This window comes from Tinamus guttatus, unplaced genomic scaffold (genome assembly GCF_059628265.1).
Source record: "Tinamus guttatus ecotype Peru unplaced genomic scaffold, ASM5962826v1 Tinamus_guttatus_pri_ptg000134l, whole genome shotgun sequence".
Lineage (NCBI taxonomy): Eukaryota > Metazoa > Chordata > Aves > Tinamiformes > Tinamidae > Tinamus > Tinamus guttatus.
In genome coordinates, this window is record NW_028288668.1 from 742,317 (window position 1) to 769,651 (window position 27,335).

General features: G+C 46.6%; 1 protein-coding gene across 1 annotated transcript; it reads left to right on the forward strand.

Annotated features, from left to right (window-relative positions):
• The first annotated feature begins 310 nt into the window (after positions 1-310).
• RP2 (RP2 activator of ARL3 GTPase) lies at positions 311-13,848 on the forward strand. Its single transcript, XM_088521844.1, has 5 exons — positions 311-432; positions 7,445-8,110; positions 9,671-9,785; positions 10,988-11,073; positions 13,755-13,848. The coding sequence occupies exons 1-5, from the start codon at positions 322-324 to the stop codon at positions 13,836-13,838; spliced, it is 1,062 nt and encodes a 353-aa protein (XP_088377970.1). The 5' UTR covers positions 311-321; the 3' UTR covers positions 13,839-13,848.
• The last annotated feature ends 13,487 nt before the right edge of the window (positions 13,849-27,335 follow it).

The following is a 27,335-nucleotide window of genomic DNA, read 5'->3' on the forward strand; positions in this document are numbered from 1 at the left end:
AAACACCCCCAATAACACCCACACCAACACCCCCTCCCCCCACCCCTACACCCCAACTCCCCGCCCCCCACCACCACCGCGGCCCCTTTAAGGCAGGGGGCGGGGCCAGACTCCCCCCCGGCGCTCATTGGCTGCCGCCGGGTGACAGTTGGTTCCCAGGGGGCGGGGCAGGAGCGGTGTCGCCGTCGCCACGGGAACGGCGCGGGGGGTGCGGGCGCGCGCGCGCCGTGCGGGGCGGCGGCGCGGCCGGAAGCGGGTGACGCGGCGGCGGCTGCGCGCGCTCCCGCGCTCCCCGGCAGCGGCACCGGCACCGGCACCGCCATGGGCTGCCTCTTCTCGCGGCGCAGGAAGCCGGCGCAGGGCGGGCAGGCGGCGAGCCCGGAGGGCGGCGAGGAGAAGGCGCCGCGCTACAGCTGGGAGCAGCGAGCCAAGGTACCGCCCGGCGCCCGCGGGAGCGGCCCCGGCGGCCGGGCGGGAGGGGAAACGTATCCAACCGTGTCCGAGCGGCTGCCGGGGCGCGGGGTGTGGGCGAGAAGGCGCGGGCCGTGCAGGCGGCTCCCGGCGGGCCGTGTCCCGCGGGATTCGCCTCCCGGGCCGGGAGCTGCCGCCTCGCTCGGAGGCGCCGGTTCCACCCCGGCGGGGAGCCCCGGTGCGAGCCCTCCGGGCTGCTCCCGCCTCAGGGGTAGCGCCGAGCTGCCCCCGGAGATGGCGCAAACGTCCGTGCTTCTGCGTTACGTTGTGAGGTGCTTGTTGGAGCCATCCCGCCGCCGTGCGAGGGGATGGGTGAAGACAAATCCCTCCCGAGGAAAGCAAGTGCTTAGTGCTGAATTCTCCTCCTTAGTGCCCTGGCATCATAATCCTACTAGCTGGCTAGCGTGCCCCGCTCGGGCGCGGGGGCAGGCGGGAGCCCTTGCTTGGGCGGTTTAACAGACCCCCTCCTTCCCCCTGCCCGAGCCCTTTAGGCCGTCTTTTAAGGAAATAAGAAAGAAGGCGTGTGGAACGCTTGCCAGTGCGAGACTCCTGCCTCTTTCTGCTTGTGTGGTGTCAACTTCTACAGCTGCGACGGGAAGAAGGCTGGGACGTCGGAGGGTTTGATTCGGAGGACAAGGCGGCTGTTAACTCGCCCTAAGTAGGTTCACGCTCGCTGACTAGGTTATTGCAATGCAAACAGCCTGTTTCTGCAGGGAGGAAAGAGCATGTTGTGCATTAAGTATACAAGCACTTCCTCTTTCTATGCATATATATATATATATTTTAAAAGACACGTAGAAAGGAGAAGAATTGGAGAGCTTGAGCTGTACTGAACTGCAGAGGACACCAAATTAGCTGCTTACTGTTAAAATAACTAACAAGTTAAAATAACAAGTTAAAATAATTTGTATTTTACAAGTTTAAGCCAATTTGAGTTGTTCCTTGCAGCCTTATCTTTCAGTGGGCTTTTGAGCATGTTCCTAATACAATAAACCTGGAAAGTGGTGCTGAGACATTCAGTTATAGTGCAAGGAATGCCAAGCACTTAGTACACTGCATTTGTCAATCGTAGTTTGTATGAAGTGATGCTATGTCTGTTTTTAATGGAGTAGCTTTGGGTGTTATATGGGGAGTAGCTACAGGTGTTATCTCATTCTCCCTTTGTTTTCCCCCTGATTTCTGATGCATCAGAGATACCATTTGTTTGAAAATTTGTGTTTGTGCACAAAGTAGATTCCAGTGAGTTGGAAAACTTGTGGAATCGAGACTCCATTTTGTTCATCAAGCGGGTCGGGTCCGTATTACGAGCTCTGAAAACCTCAGCTCGTTAGGCCTTGCTAGCAGTCTGCTGATGTCCGTTTCGTGCAGCTTTTAGTAATGTGTCAATGCAGTCTCTGGATGGGAGCTCAAAGCTTAGGTTTCCAGCATCAGGCTGTCCTCTTTAGCAGTGCTTTTTTGTGTTCTTACGAGTTGGCAGGTCTTGCTGCTTACACATTATTCCAGTTATCTTTCTCAAAACTAATGCCATGCTGGTGCTCTTATTGTAGGTAAAGCAGCATAGGCATATACGTGTGTGTGTGTGCTTATCTATTAGGGCTTTAAAGAGGTGACTCTTAGCTGACAACTCTGCTGGAAGAAGCTCAGAATTGAGCAGTTCCGCCAATAACTCTATTGATTCTGATATATCTTGGTTTGGAGGAAAACGATGGGGGTATTATGACTCTCGTAAGTACAGCACCGTTAGTATGGACTATACTGATCATGTTCTGGTGGCAAAGGATTATTTTTGTTCATAGTGTGGCTCTCTATTAGTGTAGACCTGCCAAAGAAGTTATGTGCAAAATCCTTATGTCTTTGTGACTCTTGTATAAAGCCTGGAAATGGGCAGCATTATTTTAAAAAAAAAAAAAAAAAAAAAAAAAAAAAAAAAAAAGGAATATTATAACATGCTGCTAATTGTCATGAAATTAAGGGAAGTATATGAAGAGACCTTTTATGAGCAGATCTTTTCTGTTCTATACATGAAGTCATTTAAATGAGGACAAAAGTGCTTTTAAGTTCATTTAAAAGTGAGGAAATCCAGACTGCATCATAGGTCTGCTGGGATCTCTGTAATCTCTTCTGACCTTTGGTTTAAGAGAACTGTGTGACGATTGCTTGTGGGGAGCAGAGGAGTCAAAGCCTCAGCTAATCCGCTTGAACCTGGGAAGGAAAAGGAGGAGTATCCCGTTTCTCGCTTCCTTGGGATTCCTAGCGCAGAGAGCAAGCAGAGCGCGGTGTGTTGGAGAGACTGTTGTCACTGCGTTGGCACTGCGCTGCGTCCTGGAAACTGGTCATGTTTTGGGGCTGTTGGGCTGTCCCGAGCGAGGGAGCAGCGTGGCGGTGCCCGGTGCTCCTCAGCCTCCGTCTGGGATTCTCTCTGATCCATTTCCCTCTTTCTTTTTGCCTAACTGCCGCCTGAGTGACTAACACTGCTTGGGTTCAGGGCCAGAGAGATAGCTGTATCAGTAACTAGACATACAGACAGGAACTGTGTTTTTGCATCTTGTGGTGGTTGATTAAAAAAAAAAAAACATGTGTTCTCTGCAAGTGAAGATGAAATCTGCACCCTCTCTTTTGCTGCTCACGTGCTCAGAGAAGCAGGGTTACATAAATTATTATAACTTTAATACTCCTTAAGGCTTAAAGGGACTTTCCTTCCGAGGCATTCCTTCTAAAAGGAAAAATTGAGTTAAGACTCTGTAGCAAGTCTATTAACTTGTAACAGAGCTGCCTTAGTTGGCAGGAGGCATAATAAGGTCGTATTTACAATGATAACCATGTGTTGTAGGACAGGGTGTCCATCTGTGGTGGCTGTATTCAAACAGAAGACATAGGGTTTTACCTTGTACACGTACATGATCTTTTTGTTGTTACCTTACACTTGAGGGCTCTGCTGGAATGGTCTGAGGGAGCATGGACACCATGAACTGTCTAGATCTAATTTACTTACTATTTATAGATGAATATAGAAAATTGTGAATTATTTTGTCCTCAAAGCTGATGCCTCTCCCTTATGATTCCATATGCAGTATTTCTCCAAATAAAATGTATCATTTTGTGAAGCAGTGTAGAGTGAACTGAAAACACTGTTTTCAGTTAACTTCTTTTCTTCCTTCTTTTCCCCTGTTTGCAGTGTTTGGCAATGGTTCATTGCTCAGAAGAGTATGAGCACAGTTGATTTATACAGCTGTTAGTACTCTTAAGGCAGGGAAGACCATGAAAAGCAGAATCAAATGCGGTTTCGAGTCAATATAAGCAGAGATGCTGCAAGAAAAAAAGCTGTGTGCTAATGTCTGAGACTTGCACGTATTGCTCCTCTTTCCTCCTTTTACTGCTAGTTAAGAATCTGGAGATCTGCTAGAGGTAAGCAATTTTAATAGAAGTTCTCCAGAAGGTGTTGCAACTCAGTGCTGAAGGGCACCAATCCCACGGGTATGAATATGTAGAAGTGCCTAGGCCTGGAAACACACTTTTCTTGCTTACTTCCTTTCTTGGCAAATGCCTTAATGACCAAAAAAGCCTCTTAAGGTTATGTACCCGCCCTATCTGCAGCTTTTAATGTCACTGTGTTAAGCAGCCACCTCTTGTCAGTTCAGTTGGAGACCAACATACAGTTGAAGATATAAATCTGGTGTGATTTAGAGAAATAGAGAATGACTTGGAAAATATTTAATAGTGGTTAGTGGTTTAGGAAGATGTTTTAAAAATTAGCATTCCTTAGCACGCTAGAGACCCAAGCATGTTGGAGAGAACCATGATCCAGTAGGAAGCTGCCGCCTGTCGTCATGTTTGTGGTGACATGTCATTGCTGACTAAGGCTCCTTTCCTGATGGACTAGGTGGGAAAGTCTTGTTAGGACATGAACACATACCAGAAAGCACTCAGGAAGATTTTGGGATCTTTGATGTTTCTGGCGGCTGCTGCTGCTGAAAATTCAGCCTAGTGACCTGTAAGCTGTATCCCGCATGGACGCTGCCTAGCCTAGATGGCAGTGAGCTTGGGTGGCAGCGGCTGAAGAGACAAAATTCCTCTGCAGCCTTCGTGTCTGTCCGCTGACCTTACTGCGAGCCAAGCATTGGTCAGAAGGAAGCTGCCTCGTACACCTCAAACTTGCTGCAGCAGAATTTGGTAGAGCTCCAGCCAAGCCCGACACGCTCGTGTTGGCCTTTGTGTCCCTGCTCTTACAGTTGTTCTCCAGCCCTATGCTGTGTCCAGTCCAGTGCTATGACAGACCTGGCAGCAGCATTCTAAGTAACCAAAGATAAGACCTAGGGACCTCTGATAAGGGAGAAGAATGTTGTGCGGGTGGGAGTTACCTGTGAGTCGGCAGACCCGGTTAAACTGAAGTTACGCTGTGGAGGAATTCCAGAAGCCGTACATAGTATCTCAGTCTGACTGCTCCAGCTCTTGAACTGTTCTTGTATCTAGTAATGCAAAGCTCTAAACCTGTCTGCAAGCAGTAGAGCTTCTATAGATAGTGTCATCATTTGGATTTATACCAGACTGGGGCGGGGGAAACAAAAGCTTAAAGAATGCTTAAGAGGCCGGTGGAGGTAAAGCTTCTGTCTGGTGGATTGGGCGCATTGGAGCTCAGAGTTTTCACAAGTTGTATCAGAATGTGAATGATAAGAAATGGATGAATTATCCATTTTATTGTTTGATATTTCTTTCCTTGCGTTGCTGACCTGCCCGATGCCCAAGATTTTACAGCAAAAGCCACACCATATGGGGGAGAAGGTGATCTAAATAGCTGTGGTTATGCTTTCTGTGAGGCTACAGATGTTATCATCTTTCTGTTACTTGTTTTTCCTAGCTTTTTCTTTGTTTGTTTTTTCTACATTGCCAAGGCAGGGCTTAAGCAAACAGTACTGTCAAGAGAGTGAAGGCAGATACAGTGGTTTTAATATTAACTGATTGTTGATAGTTGTAGACCTGAGCTGTTAAGCACAAAACTCAACACGAAACCTGTTAATAGCAGCTGAATGTATGCTCCAAACTCAGGCTGTCGCTGTGCCTGGATGCTCCTTCCTCCAAGATGTTCCTTTTATTTAGGGGAACTGTTCAGACCAGTTAAAGCCCTAGGTGAAGTCCTGTTGTCAGGCGGGACAACTCAGCAGAGCACGCTGGGGTGCAGGGCACTCGGTGCCTCCAGCCTGCACGGCCCTGTTGCGCAGTGACCGAAGCCTTGGAAAGGAAGGCTGCAAAGGAAACCTGCCGGAAACTAAACTGAGGGAAATTGGCCAACTCCCTGCGAACAAATTCGGAAGGAAGAGTTGCATCAGGTCAGACCTCTTAATTCATGTAGGGGAAATAAAATTGCACTCTTGAATAAATAAACTCTGAAAATAAGTGTGTGGTTTGTTTGTTTGTTTGTTTGTTTTTTTAAAGAGTCACTTTTAATCAGTACAGATTATTGTCAATCTGAAATCCTGCTGCACCCTGCGGGCTAGCTGGCGAGGCAGCATTTCTCACCCAGGCCACCTCCTCCTCACTGGGAGGTGAAGCGACTTTTCATGCATCTTGCTAAGTGGGGTGAAGCTTCACATGCTTTGGAACGGGCAGGTTTAGAGGCATGTGCGCCATCTTTCAGGTTCGGATACACCTGGAGCTCCAGCAAATTTCAGTGTCTCCTTTCTAAGAGAAATAACTGATTTTCTGTATTGTGTTTCTGAGGCAGTAAGTCTTTCTCCCAAGCTTATAAAGCTTATGTGCAGAAAAATGTGCAGGGAAAAGGTGTACAAATTTAATTTCAATTTTTACATTTTTCTGAATATCCCAAAGGTCTCCAGTGGATCGAATAACACCCATGACACTTGATTAGGATTCAAACCCTTTAAGATCTTCAATGTGCAGTGCAGCTGAGTCTCAGTGCTGTAATAAATATCACTGGAGTCTCCCATCTTAGGTACGACTCTTCCACCTCCCGTTCCTTGATGTGCGCTGGTGCCAGTGAACGTGCCTGAGGAGGGGACTGCTGGGGAGCAATCTTCATGGTCTCACCTTGCCTTTCTGGTGGCAAGGCTCATCAGCTGCAGATGGATTCTTCTGCCTTGGGATGTCAAATATATTGTGTATAAAGCTTGTAAACAAGACATAATCTGTCAGAAACCCCCCTTTTTTATTTTTTATTTTTCAAGGGGAAGCGCCTGTACTTGTTGCTGGTCAATGTTCTTACATGGCTGTTTCTTACTTGCTATAAACCACTTTTCAGTGCCTACATTGAGCAGCCGAGCTTTCTGGATACCCACCAAGTTTATCGGTGAGCTCTGGGACTTGCAGGTGTGTCTGGACAGAGGCCGCTCGGGGCGAGCGGCTCTAGGGCAGGCTGGTGCTAGCCAGGGCAGGCTGGTGCTAGCCAGGCCTGGCTTACACGTGTTTCTGCTCTCCGGTTTCCTCTGAGTGCTTGGAGTGCCGGCCAGGAGGAGCCTTTCACAGTGCGGCAGGTTTGGGGCTCTGTGCGGCTCGGCCTCCTGCTCAGTGTCTGGAGGGATCTTGTCCTGGGCCACGTCGGTGTCTCCAGGAGGCTGGTGCTGGCGCAGACACAAGTGCCATTTTAGCAGGCGTTCACAAGGGGGCAGAGCGGAATCCGCTCTCGCCAATGTCCTCAGCACGACATGGTACCATGCGGGCCAACTCTTCTTCCCCTCTTTCCTTATTAGAGGAGAAGCTGAGTTGTGTTTTTCCTAGTGTATCTGAGAGGTTTAGCTCTAGCTCTGTTGTGTCTCGGTACTGCGCGTTCCAGTAGCTTAGCTAAAAGTTTCTCTGTGTTTCATTGCTCTGGTTATTCTATGAGGAGTTTTCTGGGCAGGCTCTCCTGTACAATTCTGTAACGTATAATGCAATTAATGTAAACAGATCAACATTTATAATATTCTCCATATGTAAAGAACGCTTTCACTCTTCTGTTTTTTTTCCCCTCATCCTCCTTTAGATTGACCCAAAAGACTACACCTTCTCCGGACTTAAAGGTGAAACCGTGGGCCGCCTGCCTGGGAAGGTGGCAGGGCAGCAGTTTGTCATTCAGGACTGCGAGAACTGCAGCATCTACATATTTGACCATTCTGCTACGATCACCATTGACGACTGCACGAGCTGCCAGATCTTTCTAGGCCCGATCAAAGGCAGCGTTTTCTTCCGTGACTGCAAGGACTGTAAGTGCGTCGTGGCCTGCCAGCAGTTTCGCAGCCGGGACTGCCGGCGCCTGGACGTGTTCCTGTGCTGCGCCACGCAGCCCATCATCGAGTCCTCGGCGGGCATGAAGTTCGGCTGCTTCCAGTACTACTACCCTGAGCTCGCGCTGCAGTTCAAGGATGCTGGACTGAGCATCTTCAATAACACGTGGAGCAACATCCACGACTTCACGCCGCTGGCGGGGGAAAATAACTGGGGGCTTTTGCCCGAGAACGCGCTGGTTCAGGACTATGTTCCGCTGCCGAGCACGGAGGAGCTGAAAGCCGTAAGAGTTTCTACGGATGCCGCAAAGAGCATCATACCGGTTACGCGAGGGCGGAGGCAGAGGAGCAGCGATGAGTCGTGTTTGGCAGTGTTTTTTGCTGGTGACTACACGACTGCAAATGCCAGGAAGTTAATTGATGAGGTAAGTGACCTTTCCCTGCGATCAGTTTCTTGAATTTCTAATTGAACTTTCTTCTGGATAAACTTGGGGCTTATTGTAGTGAAAATGCTGAGCTTCTACACATCTAGCTACTCTAATCAACTACTTTTTTTTTTTTTTTTTTAAGCTTTAATACAAGGTAAGAGAGTGGAGCTCATTTGCTTAAAAGAGTAGTTTTAAAGCTGACAGTTTGTGATTGGCACATATTTACAGTATATTTTTCCAGCACAGCACACCAGAGTTATACTGCGGGAAGCATATTTTGATCCATGAACTTGGACAAATATAAAATAAGTCATCAGCAATCCCTGTAAAAGGGGTATAGCTATTTTACCCATTAGTTTATTGACTCTGAAGTGGCAGCTAGCAAGGCAGTGTGGCCTGAAAGTTTTACTAATGTTAGCAGAGGCTGGGAGGCTTTCAAGAATGATATGCAAAATTTTGACCCCCTTGCCACCCAATGTTGGAATTCTCTTCTGGTAGAGGCAACATTTTGAGTATTTGGCACAGTTGGTCAGCTGTCTTTGATTACTTCAGATAGCTGGTGGAGCTCCCCTGTTTGGCTGCATTTGGGCTTTAGTGAGGCTAGAATCCAGCAGCGGCTGCTCTCAACCCCATGGAGAGATGAGGGAAGACCAGTAATTAAGAGCTGCAGCTTCTGACAGAGGTATCTGCTGCAGCTTCTGACAGAGGTATCTGCAGCAGCTGCTGGCCCCAGTGTTGTGCTAAATGGAGCAGCTGGCAGAGCTCCTTCCCTTGGACTTTTAACAACTTCTAGCAGAGGAGGAAAAAAAAAAAAAAAAAAAGCTCTAGTTGTTTCCCTCTAGTTTTTCTGATGGAGCTGAGATACAGATATCTTCCTTACTCATACTTTTTAGTATCTCCTTTCACCTGTGTGGTGTCTTTTGTTTGTTTTTTAGGAAGGAATAGTTACAGTAAAGAGGATATGGGACACAGTCCCGTGTGTTCATTGCTCTTTAATGAATATGGATTATGAAGACTCTAAATAACTAGCTAGTAAAGTGCTAGGGAAACTTTTCCTACAGTACAGATGTAGCTCTTCCTTTTCCGTGTGCTTTTTGGTTTCCTCCTAGATTTCAAATAAAAGCTCTGTGTTTAAAATATGTATATATATTTCAAAATAGAAAACACCAGCCATGGATGGGTGAGCCTGAGCTAATGCTTGACTGGACTATTGCAGACTAATGAGAACTAACTGCTTGACTCCAGATGCTGGACGCTTTTAACTCCCACTAACTTCAGCTTGCGAAGGATTGTGAATTAAAATGCAACCCTGGGCTATCATATAAAAGAGAGAAATATTCACATTTACTAGTCTAAGTACAATAGTGCAGAGGAGAAGATCTGGATGAATGGAATGAAAATAAACAGAAGTGCATAAAGGCAGATGATTTAAAATAAATACAATAAAAGGTGGTCTCATAGCTCTGTGTATGGTCAAAATGGGTATATTACAACATAAACTGGATAATCAAACTATGCACCATAGCAACATTTTTAACATTAATTCTTTTTTAACAGATGACTGGCAAAGGCTTTCAGTTGGTACAGACCAAAGAAGTCTTAATGAAAGCAGAGGATGCTCAGAGAGTGTTCCAGCAGTGTGCCTCGGAATTCATCCCACTGCTTGAAAAAGGCAAGTTGATGTATTCAATTCTTTCCTTTCTCCGTTGGCAGCTAAGTGTCTGTATTGAGGAAGTCCTTCAGGTGAAAGGAGAGTGAGGGAGAAGTGCATGTTCTGGGAACATAGTGTAAAGCCAGCTGAGGTGGATCTCGGAAGCTTTGGCCAGGATTTGACTGAAGTGGCTTCAGCAAAGAGCTACCCTGTGGGTGCCTTGTGGCCCTGCCCCCACCTCTGCTGGCTGCAGTGGGAGCTCTGGCACTTGGACATCTCTCTGGATGGTCAAAAGGAGCTCATGGCTCTAGAGCTGAAGTTTCTTCATTTTTTCACCATTGCTGGTGAACTACGTCGATATTCAATATTCGTGTATACTTGCCTGAGTAAGTATACAGGAATAAAGATGTGAATAATGCAGGCAAATGTTAAGTTCTTGTTTATAATTGCTGTCCTGTCAAAATACTTCAAAAGCTTTTTCTTTGATTTGAGTGCAATCAGTTTTTGTCTGTTCCTGTAGAAGCACTGACATCTTGCCATCTGTTAGATGCTAAAACTTAGTACGTGCTCCCCAACTTAGCAGCCACATGCCTTTTTTTTTTTTTTTTCTAACAACATAAAAAGGTTTGATAGTCATTGTGAGAATAGGCCAGAAGTTACTGTCCTTATGAGCATGGTATGAGGGGCTGGGTTGAAGGCTATTTCACACTCATGTAGGCGGAAATAGCGTGTTCAGAGTGAAACCAGAGAAAGGGGATCTGGAAACAACGGGTGCAGACGGTCGAGAAGCCAGGCTGCTGCAATCCTGGGGCTGAGGCAAAGCTGCCTCTGTGCCTCAGGCCTGCTCCAGAGGTCTGGGAGATGGCTCTCCAGCTGCACAGTTTATTCTGACTTGCTTCCATGTTGCCCTCCGCTCCTTTGCACTTTTGTGCCATTGCTGCCTTTCGGGAGGTAAAACTGGAAATGTGCCAGGGCCTCTGCAAAAAAAAAAAAAAAAAAAAAAGAGAGAGAATGGAATTGCAAATATTTTCTTTTGAGATAACCACTGCTTTGAAGTACAGTAGCTAAGTGTTTTTAATTCTTTATCCTGCATTATGACTGCTCAGGCAAAAAAGATGAAATCCATCCTGCAAAATTCCTAATTGCCTAAGGGATGAGAGAAATCCAACATTTAAAAATCACGCTTAAAAGTAATATTGATTCTAAATGAAACTGTCTTCTAGGCCCTGTAGTTGCTCTGGAATTCAATGGAGATGGTGCTGTGGAAGAATGTCAAAGCACTGTAAATAGTGTTTTCAGTGGAACCAAGGTAAGTTTCTGTATTGTTACATTGGCAGAAAATGTTAAAGAACACATAGAATACTTCATGTTCAAGATGTAGTTTGGATGTGCTGAATGCTCTTAAATTTCTGAATAGCAAAATGTGAATAACTTTTTTTTTTTTCTTAAAACTCAGGTTTACTTGTAGGAGATCAAAGAATTTCCCTGGAAAGTTGAAAGAACACCGAATCCCCATAACTATTGAAAAATAAAAATTTCCACTGAAAATTGCTACCCTTTATGATAGGGAAAAGCAGGTTGTCTAATATAGTAGGACAAATTCTGCTGAGAGCCTTATACTGAAGTCCCTTTTCTAGTGTTCTACTCTATTAGAGCCTGACAAAAGTATGATTGGATTTACGTTTGCTATGGAGGGCATTGGAAGGATTCCTTCCGAGGTGTATTGCTTTTCTCATCTGTAAGCTTGTTTTACTGTAGCTTCCTTTTACTACCTCTCCAAAGTAGCAGCATTCCTGATACACGAGAGTGGTTAAACCCCTGGCCTTGAGAGCTGTTCAAACAGACTAACATGTATTTGTGATATACAGCGAAGAGCTACTCGTTATCTTTCTGTTCCCCTCAAAAGAAGGGAGTGAGTTCATCCATTTTCTGAAAAACAGTTCTCTTGTAAGAAGTTGTCTCAAATGCAGCTGACAGTTGTTTCTTTTTTCTTATTTGATATTCAATCAGCAAAGGGCTGTTGTGTAACAGGCCTTAATTTGGATCTCTGGATCTGGAGAATACTCAGGAGCTACAACCTGGAGACTCTTGTGGTGATATTGATTCTTTATGACCCAAAAGTCATCACTGCAAGTCTTTATTATAAAAATGGCCTCTTTAAGCAGGAGCCTGCAATACTCTTTAGTGAGGCTAGGGATTTTTTTTTAAGTGAGCTTACCAATTCACTCGTTATTCTCCCAGATCTAAATTTCTCTATTCAAGTGCTGAACTGCTGTTAATTATTAGAACAAGCAGCATTTTATACTTTTGCTGAAAGGAGTGGAATGTGTTGTCATAACACTGAATACTGTAGAAGTATTTAGGGAGCAAGAAACTTTGGAGTTACTATTAGAAATTTCAGAAGTGCTCTGTAAAATAACTTTTTCACCTCGTTATTGTCTGCCCTTATCCAGTTGGAGAGTTGTCGCAGTGGTTGGGAAGAATCGTGAGTGTTCCTGATCAAGATGCAGCTAAAGCTCTTTGCAAGACCCCTATCCTGTAAAATTTAGTGAGATAATAATCTGATTTTGAGCTGGTAATGTAGTGACTTGTGCCTTTGAAGCCACTGTTAAAAGTGGTTAACTTGATCAGTTAACATGCAGTGGTTAAAACAAGCTTATACTGTAGCAGAGGTGGAAAAATTTCTTCAGCAATTAATAGAGGAGCAGCCTTTGAAGCTGTGTGGCAGAAATGGTGTGATTTGTAGGCTTCACACTTGAGTGGACTGCCTCCATCTGCAGACTAGAGAGCTCTGCTCTCGCTACCCCTCGAGGTGCCTTTTCTTCTCAGTTCTCTTGTGTGTGTTTGTTATGACTATGGCACAAACCAGTGTGACATCAAGCAACCGCCAAAATACTTAGTAGATATTCTCAGGTCTGCCTGAAGTCTACAGAGACCCCAAACACTAGTCCAGGAAACTGTTTGTTTTGGGCTAATATCTTTTTATTATAAAAAAAAAAAAAAAAAAAAAAAAAAAAAAAAAGCTGGATGGCAGGATGTTCATCATAAAACATAGCTTAAGTGAGCAGTCAAAGCAACTGTCCCAATTTGCATCTCGGGTATTCTGAGCTAAGGCAGAAGAGCAGTAATTGCATGGGCTTGGTGACCTGGGCTAGCTCATTCAGCAGCTCCAGGGCGCTTTGGAATAGCTCAGTCTCCAGTGCAAACACTGTGTGAAGAAAGTGAGTTCTGCATCTTGGGGGAAGTTAAGATCTTCTCAAAGCTAAGCTCTGATCGAGGCCAGTGCTGGCCCGTTGAGGTTGCTGGTAGCGCAGTGCAGGGGACACCCTAAGTGCTGGCTGCTGCTTTGAGCTGTTTGGGCAGCACATGGAGCTTCTCTAGCCAATGTGCTGAAAGCTTCCAGGGTGTTTTTCCAGCGCTTGGGACTTTGACAGACATCAGATCAATTCTGCAAAACACAAATGCAATCAATATTATTTTAGAAGAAGAAAAATGGCATCTAAACAATGAGCAACAGTAAACTCCGGGGAGTGTAGCGGAAGTGAATCTTTCTCACAGGGTTTGCATTTCTGTTAAAAGAAAGCTTCTTGGTAGCTTAAAGTGGTAAGTATGTATGGTGGTTTTTTGTTTGTTTGTTTTTTTCTTTTTTTTTTTTTTTTCCTCTGGAAAGAGTTTGACTTTACCAAGCAAAATGTATCGAACTGGGCAGTAGCTGAAGCTGTGACCTCTAAATAGTCCAGCCTAAAACTTTGAATCCTTGTCAGTGGAAGGCAAGGTTACTGCAGCCACTCTGTTTGCTAGGACAAATTACTGTAACACGGGGAGCAGCAGTGCTCAGAGTTCCCAAGCTGGTCTAAAACATGACAGAAAGGAAGAGTTGTGCCTCTTGGGGAACACATGGAGTAAAAAGAGTCACTACTGGCTCTGAACAAAGACTGCTGGAACTCGTTTATTAGCAATGCATAACCATTTCCTTGTTTAATGAAACAGGTCTTTGTATCAGAGAGCAAGGCATCCGCGTCTCAAGATGTAGACAATTTCTACAACTTCGCTGACATGCAGATGGGGATGTGAAGTCTGATACGGTCACTTGTCACTTGGCTTGGATATTGCGGTAGAACGGGAGAAGTTTTCTCGTTTGGTTTTATATTGCTTCTATATCCCTTTTATAAAAGGTATTGGTGACTTTAATACCATACTACTTGGACTCCAGTAAATGGTATAGCTCCCATGGACACTGTGCATTTCAACTCCAGTAACTACGGAGCCTTTTTTTGTTTTTTTTCTCCCCTACCTTGTCTTCACAGTGATTTCTTTCTCTTACCAATATCTAATGGTAAGTCACATTTGAAAAGTGAAGTGCTGGTCCACACTTGTTGCATTTATAATTGTGAACTTCTTAACTCAGACACGTTGTGTAGAAAGTGCATTTTCGTGAAACTTATGGTTCAAATCTTCCCCACATGCAAATTTGTCTTCCTTGGGGGCCAGGGAGGAAGTTGTAGTTGATGACTTTTTCTGAAAGCTTAGTCTGACATGATTTTTATAGCCTGCTTTCAGAAGCAGTGCGTTACTTGCCCTCTTGTAAAATGTAAGTTTTGCTTTTTCTGTTTCAGCCTCCTTATTCAGTGAAGCTGTTGGCAGCAGAGTTGGTGCTCAGGGCTGTCGCAGCACTCAGAAGCAAAATCCCTCCTAGCTCTTGTGCTGCCGGCTGAGTTGTGATCTTGAGTGCAGGGGATGCTGTGAGGTCTGGTGTTACAGATGCCTCCATTATTTGAGTAACCTATGGGATATACGTGAGGTTCCCTTGACTCGAGAGTAATGAGACAACAGCCACATCCTTGTTTGTTGCAAGGTATGTGCAGCAACCTGGCCTCAGAGCAGGGCTTTAAAAAAAGCTTTTCTTTCTGGTCCCCAAGGAGAAGGGTTCCGCAGTCAGCGGTAATACTGAAAATTTGTCTGTCAGGTATTACACTGTGCACTAGAACTAACTTTGGATTCCGAAAAGCAGACTAAGGAAGTGCTACTGGCACTGGAGGAGATGCATTCGAATAGTGCTCGATAAGGATGCCTATTGCTCTATAGTGCATACTGGTATGCATATCTGTATAGAGATATGAAGTACATGACTCCGCTGAGCACATTGGATCCTCAGTGATTTTTCTGCTGGAACTTAAGTTTTACGTCTGGGTTTACATGCCCTGTGTTATACTTGAACAGTTTGAGTGTTCAGTGTTTCTTAGTCAAAACGGTCGCTTGCCAGCTTATGTAGCCCCTACAATTTATTGGACACACTTGGGCTGTGTTGAGCTACTAAAACAATAATTTCCTGGTTAGGGTGACCCCTCTGAAGGTAAAATCTTTTGCATCTTAACTGAAAGTGAGTTTCTGGATTCATTGGTTTTGCTGCTCTAGAACTCCCAAGAGTAGGGGGCTGAAGATGTCTCTCATTGTTATCGTTCAGGATTTACCGTATGAAGGAATCGACCTGCTCCTCCAAAACTCGTGGTTCTGTCACACTCGGGAGATGTTCTGAGTTGTCATTTTGTTTCCACTAGGGTAATTCCTGTCCTTAAACTATATATCAAAAATATGTCCTTAGGCCCTCATACTACAATTATGTATAGATTAAATAAGCAAGAGTATCTCCTGAAGTCACTCAACAACTAGCATAGCAAAGGTCAGGAAAATGTCACTTGCATGAAATACCTTTACTTGACAAAATGAATGGAAACCAAATTGGCACCAAAATGTGATTGGTAATAGAAATTCCCACTTCATATTTGCACTTAGCCAGCTGGGAGGGGGGTGCGTGTATATTTTTGTTGTTATTTTTTAGGCATTGTGTGAGGACAGGCTGTGAAACGGCTGAAACACGAGATCAGCACCAGGAGAGGCTGGCTGTGAGCACTGCAGGAATTACTCCGGGTACGCACAGTAAGCGCATTGGATACTGGCAGGACATCAGAATTGTGGAATGTGTTTCCAAACTCTCGTGTGTCATTTCTCCAAGCAGTAAATGTATTGGACCACGGTGGTCTCTAAGCTTTTATCTCTGATATGTCTAAGCTTACTGCTGCCACATGTATGTTAGTGTATTTTTTATTATTATTATTGTTCTGTATCTTCGACTTGATCAGGAAACAAAGTGCTAAATGGATTTTTGTGACCGTCTTTACCAGAGGACAAGATGAATGATTGGCTGTTAACTGGGCTCTAAGCAGAGAACACTTCCCCCCTCCGCCCTAGGAAAGAGGATGGTGTTTTTTATTCTGTTTTTTACATTGAAAGCATACTTAGAACTGTAAAGGTTTTTTCTTAAAATTTGAATAACAAAGGGCTTCCCAATCCAATTATTTATCTTTTGACTTTCTAGCAGGAATTAAGAAAACTCCTAGCCTGAACAAACTTGCACCAGTTATCGTATGAATTATAGAATGGTACGTGCTTTATGTACACTCTGTATGTTTGTTGTATAGCTTTTTATGTACTTTGCCTTGCACTGTGAATGTGATTCATAATAAACATTGAAAATCTAAACTCTGGATTCTGGGAGGATTTTTTTTAATTGTAAAATATTACATAAGTACACTATACTCAATAGTAAAACTTAATGTTTAAACAGGAACTTTAGCTACTTAGACACACCTAGCTAATTGAAAATAAACATTAACTCTCAGCCGTTGTTCACTGCTCTGAAAAAGATGAGGTTCTGATAGCAGGGATTTTATATATGAGTCACTGATGGTGTGATTAACTTCACAGTGCAGTTTTCCTGCAGGAAGGTATTCTTATATCAAGCTGTAGCGCCATAAGTAGAGAGGTTTCATGGATGGAGGCTGCTGAAGCACATCTTCCCGATATCTCTGTATATGTAGCTTTAGTTGTGTGGGTTTTTTTTTCATTCTTTATTTTTTCTTTTAAAAGTTGTGCTTTTTAACGTCTTCATGTCTTCAGATGCCAGCTGGATGCTAGAGGTGTGCTTACACCAAAAATTGACTGTGATACCTACACTAGTAGAACTGTTCATTTAGAAAATAGTTCTTTTAATGTATTGTGTTTAAAATCTAAGGATGCCTGAAAATATGTATCTGTAACCTTGAATTTCCAGTGATCAGCTTTAAAATGGTCAGAAAAGGTTGTTTTCCAGATAGAAGTAGTGTAGAATACCTTAAGGTAGTGTAAATGTTTCCTTGGAACATGAAGGACTACTACATCAACATAACTTTTAGTTTATTGAACCTAATTATGGTTTTAAAGAGTAAAAGCTTTTGGCTTATACTTGGTTTCTGCTTCACAATTGTAGTTTTAAAAATCGAACTCAGCTGCATTTGAGTTGTCTAGTAATCCTTTCACCTAGTGTTTAAGTCATGCAAACTGATCAAGTACTTTCACATTTTCACATTTTTTGCACAACTAATTCTCAGATACTGTCATGCAGAAGCTTTGTATCTGTGCTCCAGGTCCCAGGGAGTTACCCACTGCCTTTAGTTGGATCTCAACAGTCATGCAGAAAAGGCATGGTTTTGGAACTAACTCAATTTATATAACAAGGACTTCTTTTTTTTTTTTTTTTTTCCAATCCAAAAAGAGGTCTGAAACTTTATATTACAAAATGTGTGCAGCTGTTCTACATGATAGGGGCAAAAATGAGTTTTATTGACTTCTGCTGGACAGCGAGGACTCTGTAGCTGAACATTTTAAATTTTGTAAGTGCTGCTTAGGCTTTATGCATATTGCGTTCAGTTTTCTTTGTATGTTTAACTTACAGCCTTGCTGATCCTACCTTGTGGAAGGTGTTGCTTCCTCGGGCATTTTTCCTAAAAAAAAAAAAATATATATATATATATATATATACACATATATAGGAGTGAGATGAAGGTGTCTAATGTCTAGAAGCGGCCCAGGTGCCTGCCCGACGTCCTCAGCGCCAGGAGCTCCCGGCAGCCCCTCGCTGGCTCCCTCCCGAACGGCCGTGTCCGTTGTTGCTTTGCCCCTCGAAGGGGCCAGTAGAGCTTCCGAATCTCTCGGAGTGACCTAAGCGAGGGGAGGTGCTCAGGAAAGGCCTTGCTAAGGTGCGCGTCAGCCTCCTCGGAACGCCAGTGGAAGGCAGTCGGTGCGGGAAACCCGGGTCAGGGGCTCTTGAGTAACGCGTAAATAACTGGTAAAGTATGTGTCGTTCATAAACGGCAAAGGATAAGGAAATGTGGTTAACTTAATGTGCTATCACAAATTTTACCAACACGATGAGGCTAAAATAAATTTATTCCTTCAGTACTTGTGCTCAGATGGCTCTTTCAGTGTCTGGGTGACCATAACACTCATCTCTGCTCTAACTCCATTTCATCATGCGCATTATGAGGCTGAAGTCCAAGTTGTTAGAGTTGTGTAGGAATCTCCGCTTTAATTTTTAGGAATCTTTATCCTTGTGTAATAGTGAAGATAACTTGAAAAGTCTTTACTTTCAGTGTCATTCAGCTTGTACATCTTAAAAATAAATAAAATTGGGGGTGAGTGTGGGGAGAAGCAGCTGACTTGAGATATCTGAACACTTAAGAGAGTGACAGTATGTATTTATTTTTAACGTGGATGCTAACTGCTGTGGGGAGTTTCTCCCATATCTACACATGAGGCAGCTACCCTTCCAGTTCTAGGTAAAAAATACAGCTGGTTTCTCACTAAGACAAGCATAAGGGGTATTTTTGGTCCTTCAGTGTTAAACACTTCTTAATGTGTGCTTCAGTAAAGAGACAGACCCATAATACTGAGATATTTTTAAAGAAAGATAAATAAAAGTTCTGCCCAAGCACGAAACTGAACGTGTCAGACGCTGGGCAGTGAATCTGGCGTGGTCGTTTTCTCTGAAGAGAGTAAAGGCTTCGTTACTGCGTTTTCCTTTGGATGTGCTCATCTTCTTGAGAGGGCAGACCTTTCCTTTCTCCTGATTTCTGAAGGTCCCACTTAATAAATAAATAAACGCTTCAGGTGCTTTTTTTTTTTTTCTTTTAAGCTTCTGCAGCTCAAAAGGAAGAGCTGTGCTATGACTCAAGGGCATCTTGTAAGAGTTGCCCCCAGAGGTGCCAAAGGACCCGGTTCGGTGTTGGAAGGGAAGATAATCTTTGGCCTTCGCGCCTGTCTGCAGCAGTGCCCGTCAGAAAGGAACGCTCCTAACCGCAGGGCAGCTTGAAGACAGCTAGTGACCTTTAAGGGAGATTCTGCTCTTTAAGAATGAAAGTTACTCCACTTTAGTGATAATTAGCTCTCTTGTTTGCAGGTGGGTTTTTGTGCTTTACTGTAAGACTTGAGGGATTTTGTTCCGTGGAAGGAAAATAAGGCAGTTGGGCTTTGCTCTCTCCTGGCAATAGCTGTCAGTGCTTGCTCTGATTTGGGGATGTTACATCAAGGCTCCAGCAACGGTGTCTGATCTACCAACGATTCGGCTTTTACGCAGCCTTTACAGTTCTCAAAGAAGGAAGGTTTTCAGCTGAGCTTTGCTGTCCGTGTGCTGCTTCCTTACTGGAGATGAGCAGGGCTAGGTGCTCGCGGAGGCTCCCGTGCCGGCTGGGAACGCTGATGAGGCTTGGAGGGAGAGGTACGAGCTGGATAAACCTTCCAGCCGCTTCTGGCTTGTCCTTCCCCCTGGACCACTCTGGGATTCAACAGCTTGATTGCTGCCCGTTTTACATGCCCAACAAGTAACCAGAGGTGGCAGATTTGGCAGAAAAAAAAAAAAAAAAAAAGCTTTTTCCTGTTGAAATTCACAGAAATACTTCCAGATATTTCAAATACAGGTGCTTCTTTTGCAGCTGCGATCTGGGTTAAACTCTGAGTGACCCTACTCCTCAGATGTTAAACACTACTTCTGTGCAACTTTCTTAGTATGTTAACATACTGTGTGCAGCCCGTAGCTTCTGTACAGCTGAATAACGACTAGTTCAACCTGGTATATATGTATACATTATTTCATCTTGACCATTTATCTTATATTTCTGATTTCCAGAAGTATTTTTCCCTTGGGAGGACTTGGTGTTTGTGTTATATTTTATCAGCATGTTAACATCTGGCTTTGCAAATACCTCATATTCTCCAGGTGCACCTGAGCATCTGTAGTTCATCCTTTCTGAAGAAAATGTGGACACTGTGTTGCAAATGTCTTGGAAAAGAACAACAATACACAGCCTGCATCTTATTTTTTCATCTTGCTGCATTTTCCTATAGAATGAACTTCTTAACTCACAAAGAGAGTGTAAATGTGATTCTCTGTAAATTCTTATCAAATGGTAAATATTTTTAATAGTATGGGAGCAGATAATGAAAAACTTATTTGCACCCAAGAACATTTATTGAAATCAGCAGTCGTACTGACTCTGCACTGCCAGTTTTTCCATGCCATGTATCTTAGGTTCTTGTGTGCACAGATGTGGATTTCCTGCAGAGCTCAAGGTGGGAATGTCTTCCCCTCGGGATAGGTGACGGCCCCGTGGTGGGCGGTGGTGCTCCTGGTGCCAGACCCATGCAATGAGGGCAGCTGCACACCTCCTGCTTGGATGGGCTGCATCGGCTCCTGAGGAGGTAATTCGTACGTGAAATAACCTGAGAGAAAAGTTCTCCTGGGAAAATGCCTGTTTTACAGATGGGAAGATGCATTCTTTATTTTTCTTTAGAAGATGCTATACTTTAAACACTGAATACTCCACCGTGGCTTTGTGGACAGAGAAACAACAAAAAGAAGCCATTTAAAAAACTATTATCAATATCTCAAATATCGAATTAATATCTTAAGTATACTCAAAAATGGTTTCAGTCAAGTGTAACTCTATGAAGTTTGGCTGGGGGACAGGTCTGAGGCCCTGGGGAGGCCGCGCACCAGGCTCGGTGGCGCAGGGCCTGCTCCTGGCCCCGCACTTTAAGGAGCGGAAGGTGAACGAGGCGATCACCGGCGCGTGCGAGGAAACCAGACGTGTCCGTGTCACTCTTGGCTGGCTGTCTAAGTGCGTTTGTAGAAAGCCACGTTCCTATTATTACACAGGGGAATATTAACCAGATCTTCAAAAGCAAAGAAATAGCAGCTTTCCAGGCAGCGGCTGGCGGAGTGACGGGGCTCCTCGCTACCGGAGCTGTGAGCTACGGGGAGCTGCTGCGCAGCCACCCCGCGCGGTGCTGGGGAGGGCTCCTCACTGCGGACAGGCGGAGGCTTGCGGAGGGGTAAGTGTCCTTCCCTGGCTGTCTGGGCGCAGAGGGAGGCCCGGGGCGGACATGGCGCCCGTCCCGGTGCCCCGCTCGGCCTCCTCTCGCGGGCTGCGGCAGTGCGTGCGCGGCCGCGCCAGCCACGCGCCTCTGCTGCTCCTCTCGGGGCGGCCCCGTCTGCCCTGCGCAGCGGCCCAGGCAGAAGCGGGGCGGCCGAGGAGCCGCTTCCCGCCCTGCCCGTGCCGTGTCCGCGGGCCCTGCCCGGCGCGGGGCCCGCCGAGGCGCCGCTCTGTGCCGCCCGCAGCCGCCTCTCCGTCCCCGCCGGCTCCGGTCTCGGGGCGGGGAGCGGAGCGGGGCTCGCGCCGCGCCGGGCCGGGCCGGGCAGGAAGGCGGCGGCGCGGCCGGGAGGGAAGGGGAAGAGGCGGAGCCGGCAGCGCGGCGCGGCCGCTACTACAATAGGGCCCTTGTGCGGGCGCCGCCGCCGCAGCAGCAGGAGGCGGCGGAGCAGGAGGAGGAGCGGGGGCCGCGCCGAGGAGCCGCGCGGCGCCGCGGGCGGAGGGGCCGCAGGCGGCGGCGGCAGCAGCAGCGCGGCCGGGCGAGGCGATGTGCGCCGGCGCGGGGCTCCTTCAGCCGCCGCCGCCACCGCTGCTGCTGCGGGAGCGCCGGCCCTGACGGCCGCCCGCGCCGGCGGGAGCGGCGGAGGCCGCGCGGGAGGTGAGCGCGGCCGCGGGGGAGGCGCCGGGCCTGGGCGGGCGGGACGCGGGCGGCCGCGTTTGGCGCCAAGGCCGGCGAGGAGGAGGAGGAGGAAGTAGCAGCGGCAGCGGCGCGTGGGGGAGGCGGCGGCGCCGCGGGGCCGGGTGCGCGGGGGCGGCGGGGCGCGGAGCGGAGCCCGCCTCGCCCCACGCGCGCCCGCGGCGGGGGGCGGCCGATGCGGCCGCGGGGAAAAGTTGCCGCCGAGTTGGAGGCGGCGGGTGGCGGGTGGACACGAGTGGGGCGGCCCGTGGCTGCCCCGGCCGCGGCCCCTGCCCCCGCGGCGCTTCCTGCGGGCGGCAGCGCGGCTCAAACGCGCTTTTGTCTGCAGCGGCGGCGGCGGGAGCGGCGGCGGCGGGAGGAGGAGCAGCAGCAGCAGCGGCCGCCGCAGGAGATGTGAGCGCCGGCGGCGCCTGCATGAGCCCGCGTCGCCCTCCGCGGGGCGGGCGCTGCCGGTAAGGGGCGCGCGTGGGGGCAGCGCTGCCCCGCGGGCGCGCCGCTCCCCTCCTCCCGTCTGTGCCTTTTTTTTTTTTTTTCTTTCCCCACCCCCAAAAACCTTTATTTTATTTTATTTGCTGCTATTTTATTTGCCCGTGCCTCGAGGAACTTGCTAGAACCGCCCGCGGCCGCCGCGCCGAGGGGAGCTGCGCCCCGCGCTCCGGCCTCGGCGCCCTCCGGCCTCTGCCTCGGGCGGCGCCCGCCCCGCAGCGCCCGCGCGGGGGAAGCGCGGGGGGTTTGGAGGCGCCTTCACGTGCGTTTTAATGGGGAGGATAAACATTCCCCGCCCCCCCTTTTTTTTTCTTCTTCTCATATTAATCTGCCGCTATTTTGCGAGAAGCGTTTTGGGTCATTTGAAAAGTTGAGCGGTTGTTGGCAAATTGTTCTCCTGAGTCTCTGTGTTCTAGATGTTCAGTAAAGAAATACCGCTGCGGTAGCGCTGTGTTTTTAAAAACGGGCTTTTTCGCCCCCTGGAGAGGGGGAGGCAGGAGACTGCGCACGGTTTTGGTTGAAAACCCTGTGATGAAAGTAGAGCAGCGACTTGAAAGCTCTTGTAGCTCTGCTAATGTGAGAGAGCCATTACGCTAAAACGGAGAGGGGAGAGGAGCGCGTTTGGTCGTGGTGCGTGCGAAATGTTTTGTCTGGTGCAGCTCTTCGCATCATCCCGGTGTTCGCTGCGGGCTGCTCCGAGGAGCATCTCGAGGGCACCTGCCGAGCCGTGCAGCGCGAGGGCAAACCGAGCCGGAGCGGAACCGGCCTGCAAACGCACGGGCAGGCGGGCTTGGAAAGCTCCAAGGTCTCTTACTAAGACACTGGAAAAACATTTACTGTATGTACTGAGGGGGGAAATGCAATTTAAAGTCTGCTGGGTTAAAAAATGTCTTTTTAAAATTAAAACAGGGTTAGCGGTTTTTATAATATGAATTATTTTTTACCTGAACCTTTGACTTCCTTCCAGAGCAGACATGATATGCTCTGCCTTTAACATCAAAGGAGAGCAGGAAAAACAAAACCTGCCTTCTGAGAAAGTTAGCTCTATATGCAGTAAAAGTCATTGAAAGTTACAGCTGCTTCTATTTACCTGTCTTTCATTTGCTGTTTACTATTTTCTAGGTACCTGTTACAAAACAGGTGCTCCCATCTACTCCAACAGCAAAAAAATCTCCAGAGTTTTTTGTGTCTAGTTTTATTTTATAAGCATAGCAGATAGCTGCTTGCAAGGATTTGCTAAGGCTCAAACATACACAGCGGCAGCTTTTGGTAAGGACACATGCTCATTTGGGATCTCCTTAAAATCACGCAAGTCCTTTGTGCATGTGAGGACAGGTTGTATCATCTCGCTGTAATATTAGGATAATCCCAACTTCCCTGTGATTCTGTGAGCTTTTCAGTCAGTCAGGAAGTTTTCATCTCGAGATACCCAAGATTGCTGTCGAGTGTGTGTTGTGCTTTGTATTTTTAATATGTGTAGTTTTCAGAGAGCTGAGTGGTTCTCTCTGGGAAACTGTGCAAAGGCAATTTTTGAGTACCGTTTTGACCTGTGTTTTCTTTATACACGTGCGTACAGACAGGCACAACAAGGTATGGTCACCGCGCTAGCTACGACGTGCCGAGCGCTGGGAGCTTCTGTCCCCAGGAGCATCTGCAGCTTTGGTGGGTAGTGACTTGAGTTCCTGGCTGGCACGAAAGCAGGTGTCCGAGGCGGCTGTGAAATCTGCTGGATTCGTAGGATATTCCGGTGAGACCCAGAGTTAAACCTTGTACAAGCTGCCTTGGATCCCAGGTCTGAGCTTATATCTCTTAAGATGTTCCCTGCGGTCTGTTTAGGTGCAGCCTTTTTCCATCCCTGGAATGTATTTCTGAGGGTAAGGAGCGTGGTATAGTGCCCTGGAATATTTTGTGCCAGTGGAGTGAGACTGGGGTATCTTTAGGATGGGAATGCGTGCACATTTTGGTAGTGCGTCTTTTGTGATCCATAGATAAAAAGGTTATATAAACATTGGTTTCAGCTCAACCTGCGCTGTGTCTTTCTGCTCTAATCCTTACAAGCTGGCACATGGCTTGTGGAGCTGTTACCTAAATAGGTTTGATAGTGTAATGTTATGTCTGCTCTTCAAAAAATATGGGCCGACTTACTAACCAAGGATGTTATATTCAACTGGAATGTGAGTACCTTATTAAACATGGCTATCATTCTTCTGTTGTTTTTTATAATCAAAAACTTATCACTGAGCCGACCAAATAGTGTCACTGTGCTGTTTCGGTTGGTTTGCACTGTATCTTGGTTCAAGCAGGGCTTAATTCTTTCCTTGCAGACAGTAATCGACTTAGTCAGAACTTGCCATTTGATCACATAAATGTAACTTTTCCCCGTTCCCACAATTTTGGGAGGTGCTACAGATAAGGGAATTCAATGGCTCTGCAATATCTAGAAAGAGATTAATTTCTCTTGAATTCTGTGGTGTTTCTCTTTGTTTTCTCACGATTCAAAATGCCTCTAACACTTTAGGCTTTACGTACTTGGAGCCATAACTGCAATTTTGGCATACTTTACTTAAAATGGAAACTAACAAGTTAATAATAGCTTGTACCAGGGGTATTTTTGTAATGGGAGCCAGCAGATGTTACTTGCTTCTTCAAAAGCTGCTGTACAAAACGTCAGATCTCTGGCGGGTTCTGTGCCGGTGGAGGATGGTGAGGTAGGAGTTGGAGACAGGGATCTGTGGGGCTTCGCTGGAGTGATGTAATCGCATAAGGCTCTGCATTTCAGCACACAGATAACTTTGTGCTGCCCTTAAAGAGTGTGTGGGAGGGTAGGATTTCTGTGTTTCTTTTGTATCTATCTGCATTAGGTGATCGGTGACACGGTCACTTTAGGATGGCTGTGCTTTGCAGTCTTGTCTTCTGGTTACAGCTAGGTTTGTTGTCCAGACTGCTGAAATAACGGGTTTATAAATGTTGTGTTTATTGATGCTTTAAGTTATTGCACCTATAAGATGTACATGGTGCAGGGGGAAGGGGGAAATGTCTGGGAAGTGTCCTGTGACAGCCCAGGTACGGACCTTGTTTGAAGAGAGGTCGTGCTCCCTCGTTGCCCTCTTTGCCTCCCTACGTAATCACCAACCAGCTCCCTGCTTCCCTGGGCTCTCGGCTCTTTTCTCGCTGGTTGCTTTTAAGGCTCCCTTCTGCAGGGAGCATCTGAACTTACGGTATTTACGATCTCGTTTCAGCATGCAGGAGACTGACGGTTTTGGTATTGGAGTGATACTGGGACGTGTGATCTTCTGCCTAATGAAAGGTTCTGCGTTTGTAGAGCCGTAATAAAATGTTTGCTGCTTTTATTTTTATTTTTTTCCCTTTCCTTAAAAAGAAAGAAGACGTTGAGCTGTTTATGTGGCCGTAGGACTTGAACAGGCAGTTAAGTTGTCCTGTTAAAAGCAGCCAGGGAAGGTGGGAGGATAAGCTCGTGATTGCTGGTGCTATTTATTGTAACTTTCTCCTGAATTAAATACCGATATGCTTGCCATAGCTTGTTAAACTTTTGTTTGACAACTTTGGAGTGCTTTCATTATTTAAAGTGCACTTGTTGCAGCATTACGTAACAGAGCTGGGTTTCTTGCTTGCTGAACTGGAGGCTGAGCGTAGCATATCGTGTTGTTCGTGCCTCTTTACGGTTTAATTAGAGCTGTAGGGGGATGCTAAAGAACAGGTTTATGTGCGTGCCTGACAGGCTGATAAAATGAACGGGTTTGTCACACAGTCTTGAGGGAGTTGTGTGTGATCAGGGCTACTCTGTTGCCCGGGTATTTTTCTTGTTTTTTTCTTTTCCGCACTCTCAAATTCCATTTGGAGGATCTTGCCGTGTGGTAGATTTGCTGGCGAAAGGCTCGGGCTCCTGTTTGCCTCCTAGGGAGGAGCTTTAGTGTGCGTGAGGGGTCTGAGGCCCGGCTGGTGCAGCAGCCTCCGCGATCCATCCATGACCCATCCGCGATCCGTGCGTGCCGCGTGGTGGGAGATGCTGCAGAGGCCGGGGAGAGCCCGAGCGGAGCGGTGGGGTACGGCAGCGGTGCCCCCCGCGAGCGTCTCCAAAGGAACTCCAGAAGTTCTTATCCCAAATAATTAATTTTGCCTGGCTGTGCTGCAGAGTTGCCTTCGGAGGTGTGTTATGTTTACTCTAGATCTGTTTCTGGAATATCCTGGTCAGTGAATTGTGAAGTAGCGGAGGGAAAACCTGGGTGCGGGACGTGCTTGCGAGTTGAGTAACTTCTCAGTTTGCGTATTATGGTTCATCCTCTAATACTGAATGACTGAAATTCTTTAAATAGGCAAATAAGAAATGACGTATCCGCTACAAATTTTAGACTTTTCTTTTTGCAAATGTAAAAACACTTTATGCCAGTGTTAAGTAGCTATGGTAACGTGGATGTTGAAAATCAGAACCAACTCTAAACTCGGAGATTTTACTCCTACTAATTTCAAAATGCAGTTTTTTAAAATGTACTAAATATTTGAATCTCCGTGTGCTGTGTTTAGCAGAATTGCTCAGCAATATTTGATCTTTTGGCTGATTATGAAAATTCTTAGATCTGGACCTACTGCACGCCTAATGGTAATGCATGGAAACCTGTATCCTGACAAGGGAGGACAAAGTGCCCCTAGTGGGATGACTTGTGGCTTTTTATTTTCTGCACTGTTCTGCTTTCAGCTGCTTGTATCTCTTCAGTGTCCTTCTAGCCTCGATTTCAGGCTTCGATATCGAAGCGGCTGCAGTGGGCCCGGCGTTTGAAGTAGCGCCAATGTCCCACGCAGGTTTGGGCTTCGGCGAGCAGAAAATTCCCTCGCGCGGCTGGAGGAGGCAGCGCACGAGTGGGCTCTGGAGACACCCGAGGAGATGGTGGGCTCGGCAGGAAGGCGGCTCGGAGCGATGCCTCCTGTTTTTGCCCCTGCTTGCAGGGGTGCAGGGGGTGGCGAATTTGCACTCCCCTTCCCGCTTTCGTGCCCGTGGGTTGCTTCCACTGCAGGAGATTCACTGAAACGAAGTGGTGATAATACGTGACTCTTCTGGGGTGAAACGTAAACCTTGTAAAATGTTTCATAGGAAGGAGAAGCAGCAGTCACTTTGAGCATTGAAAATAA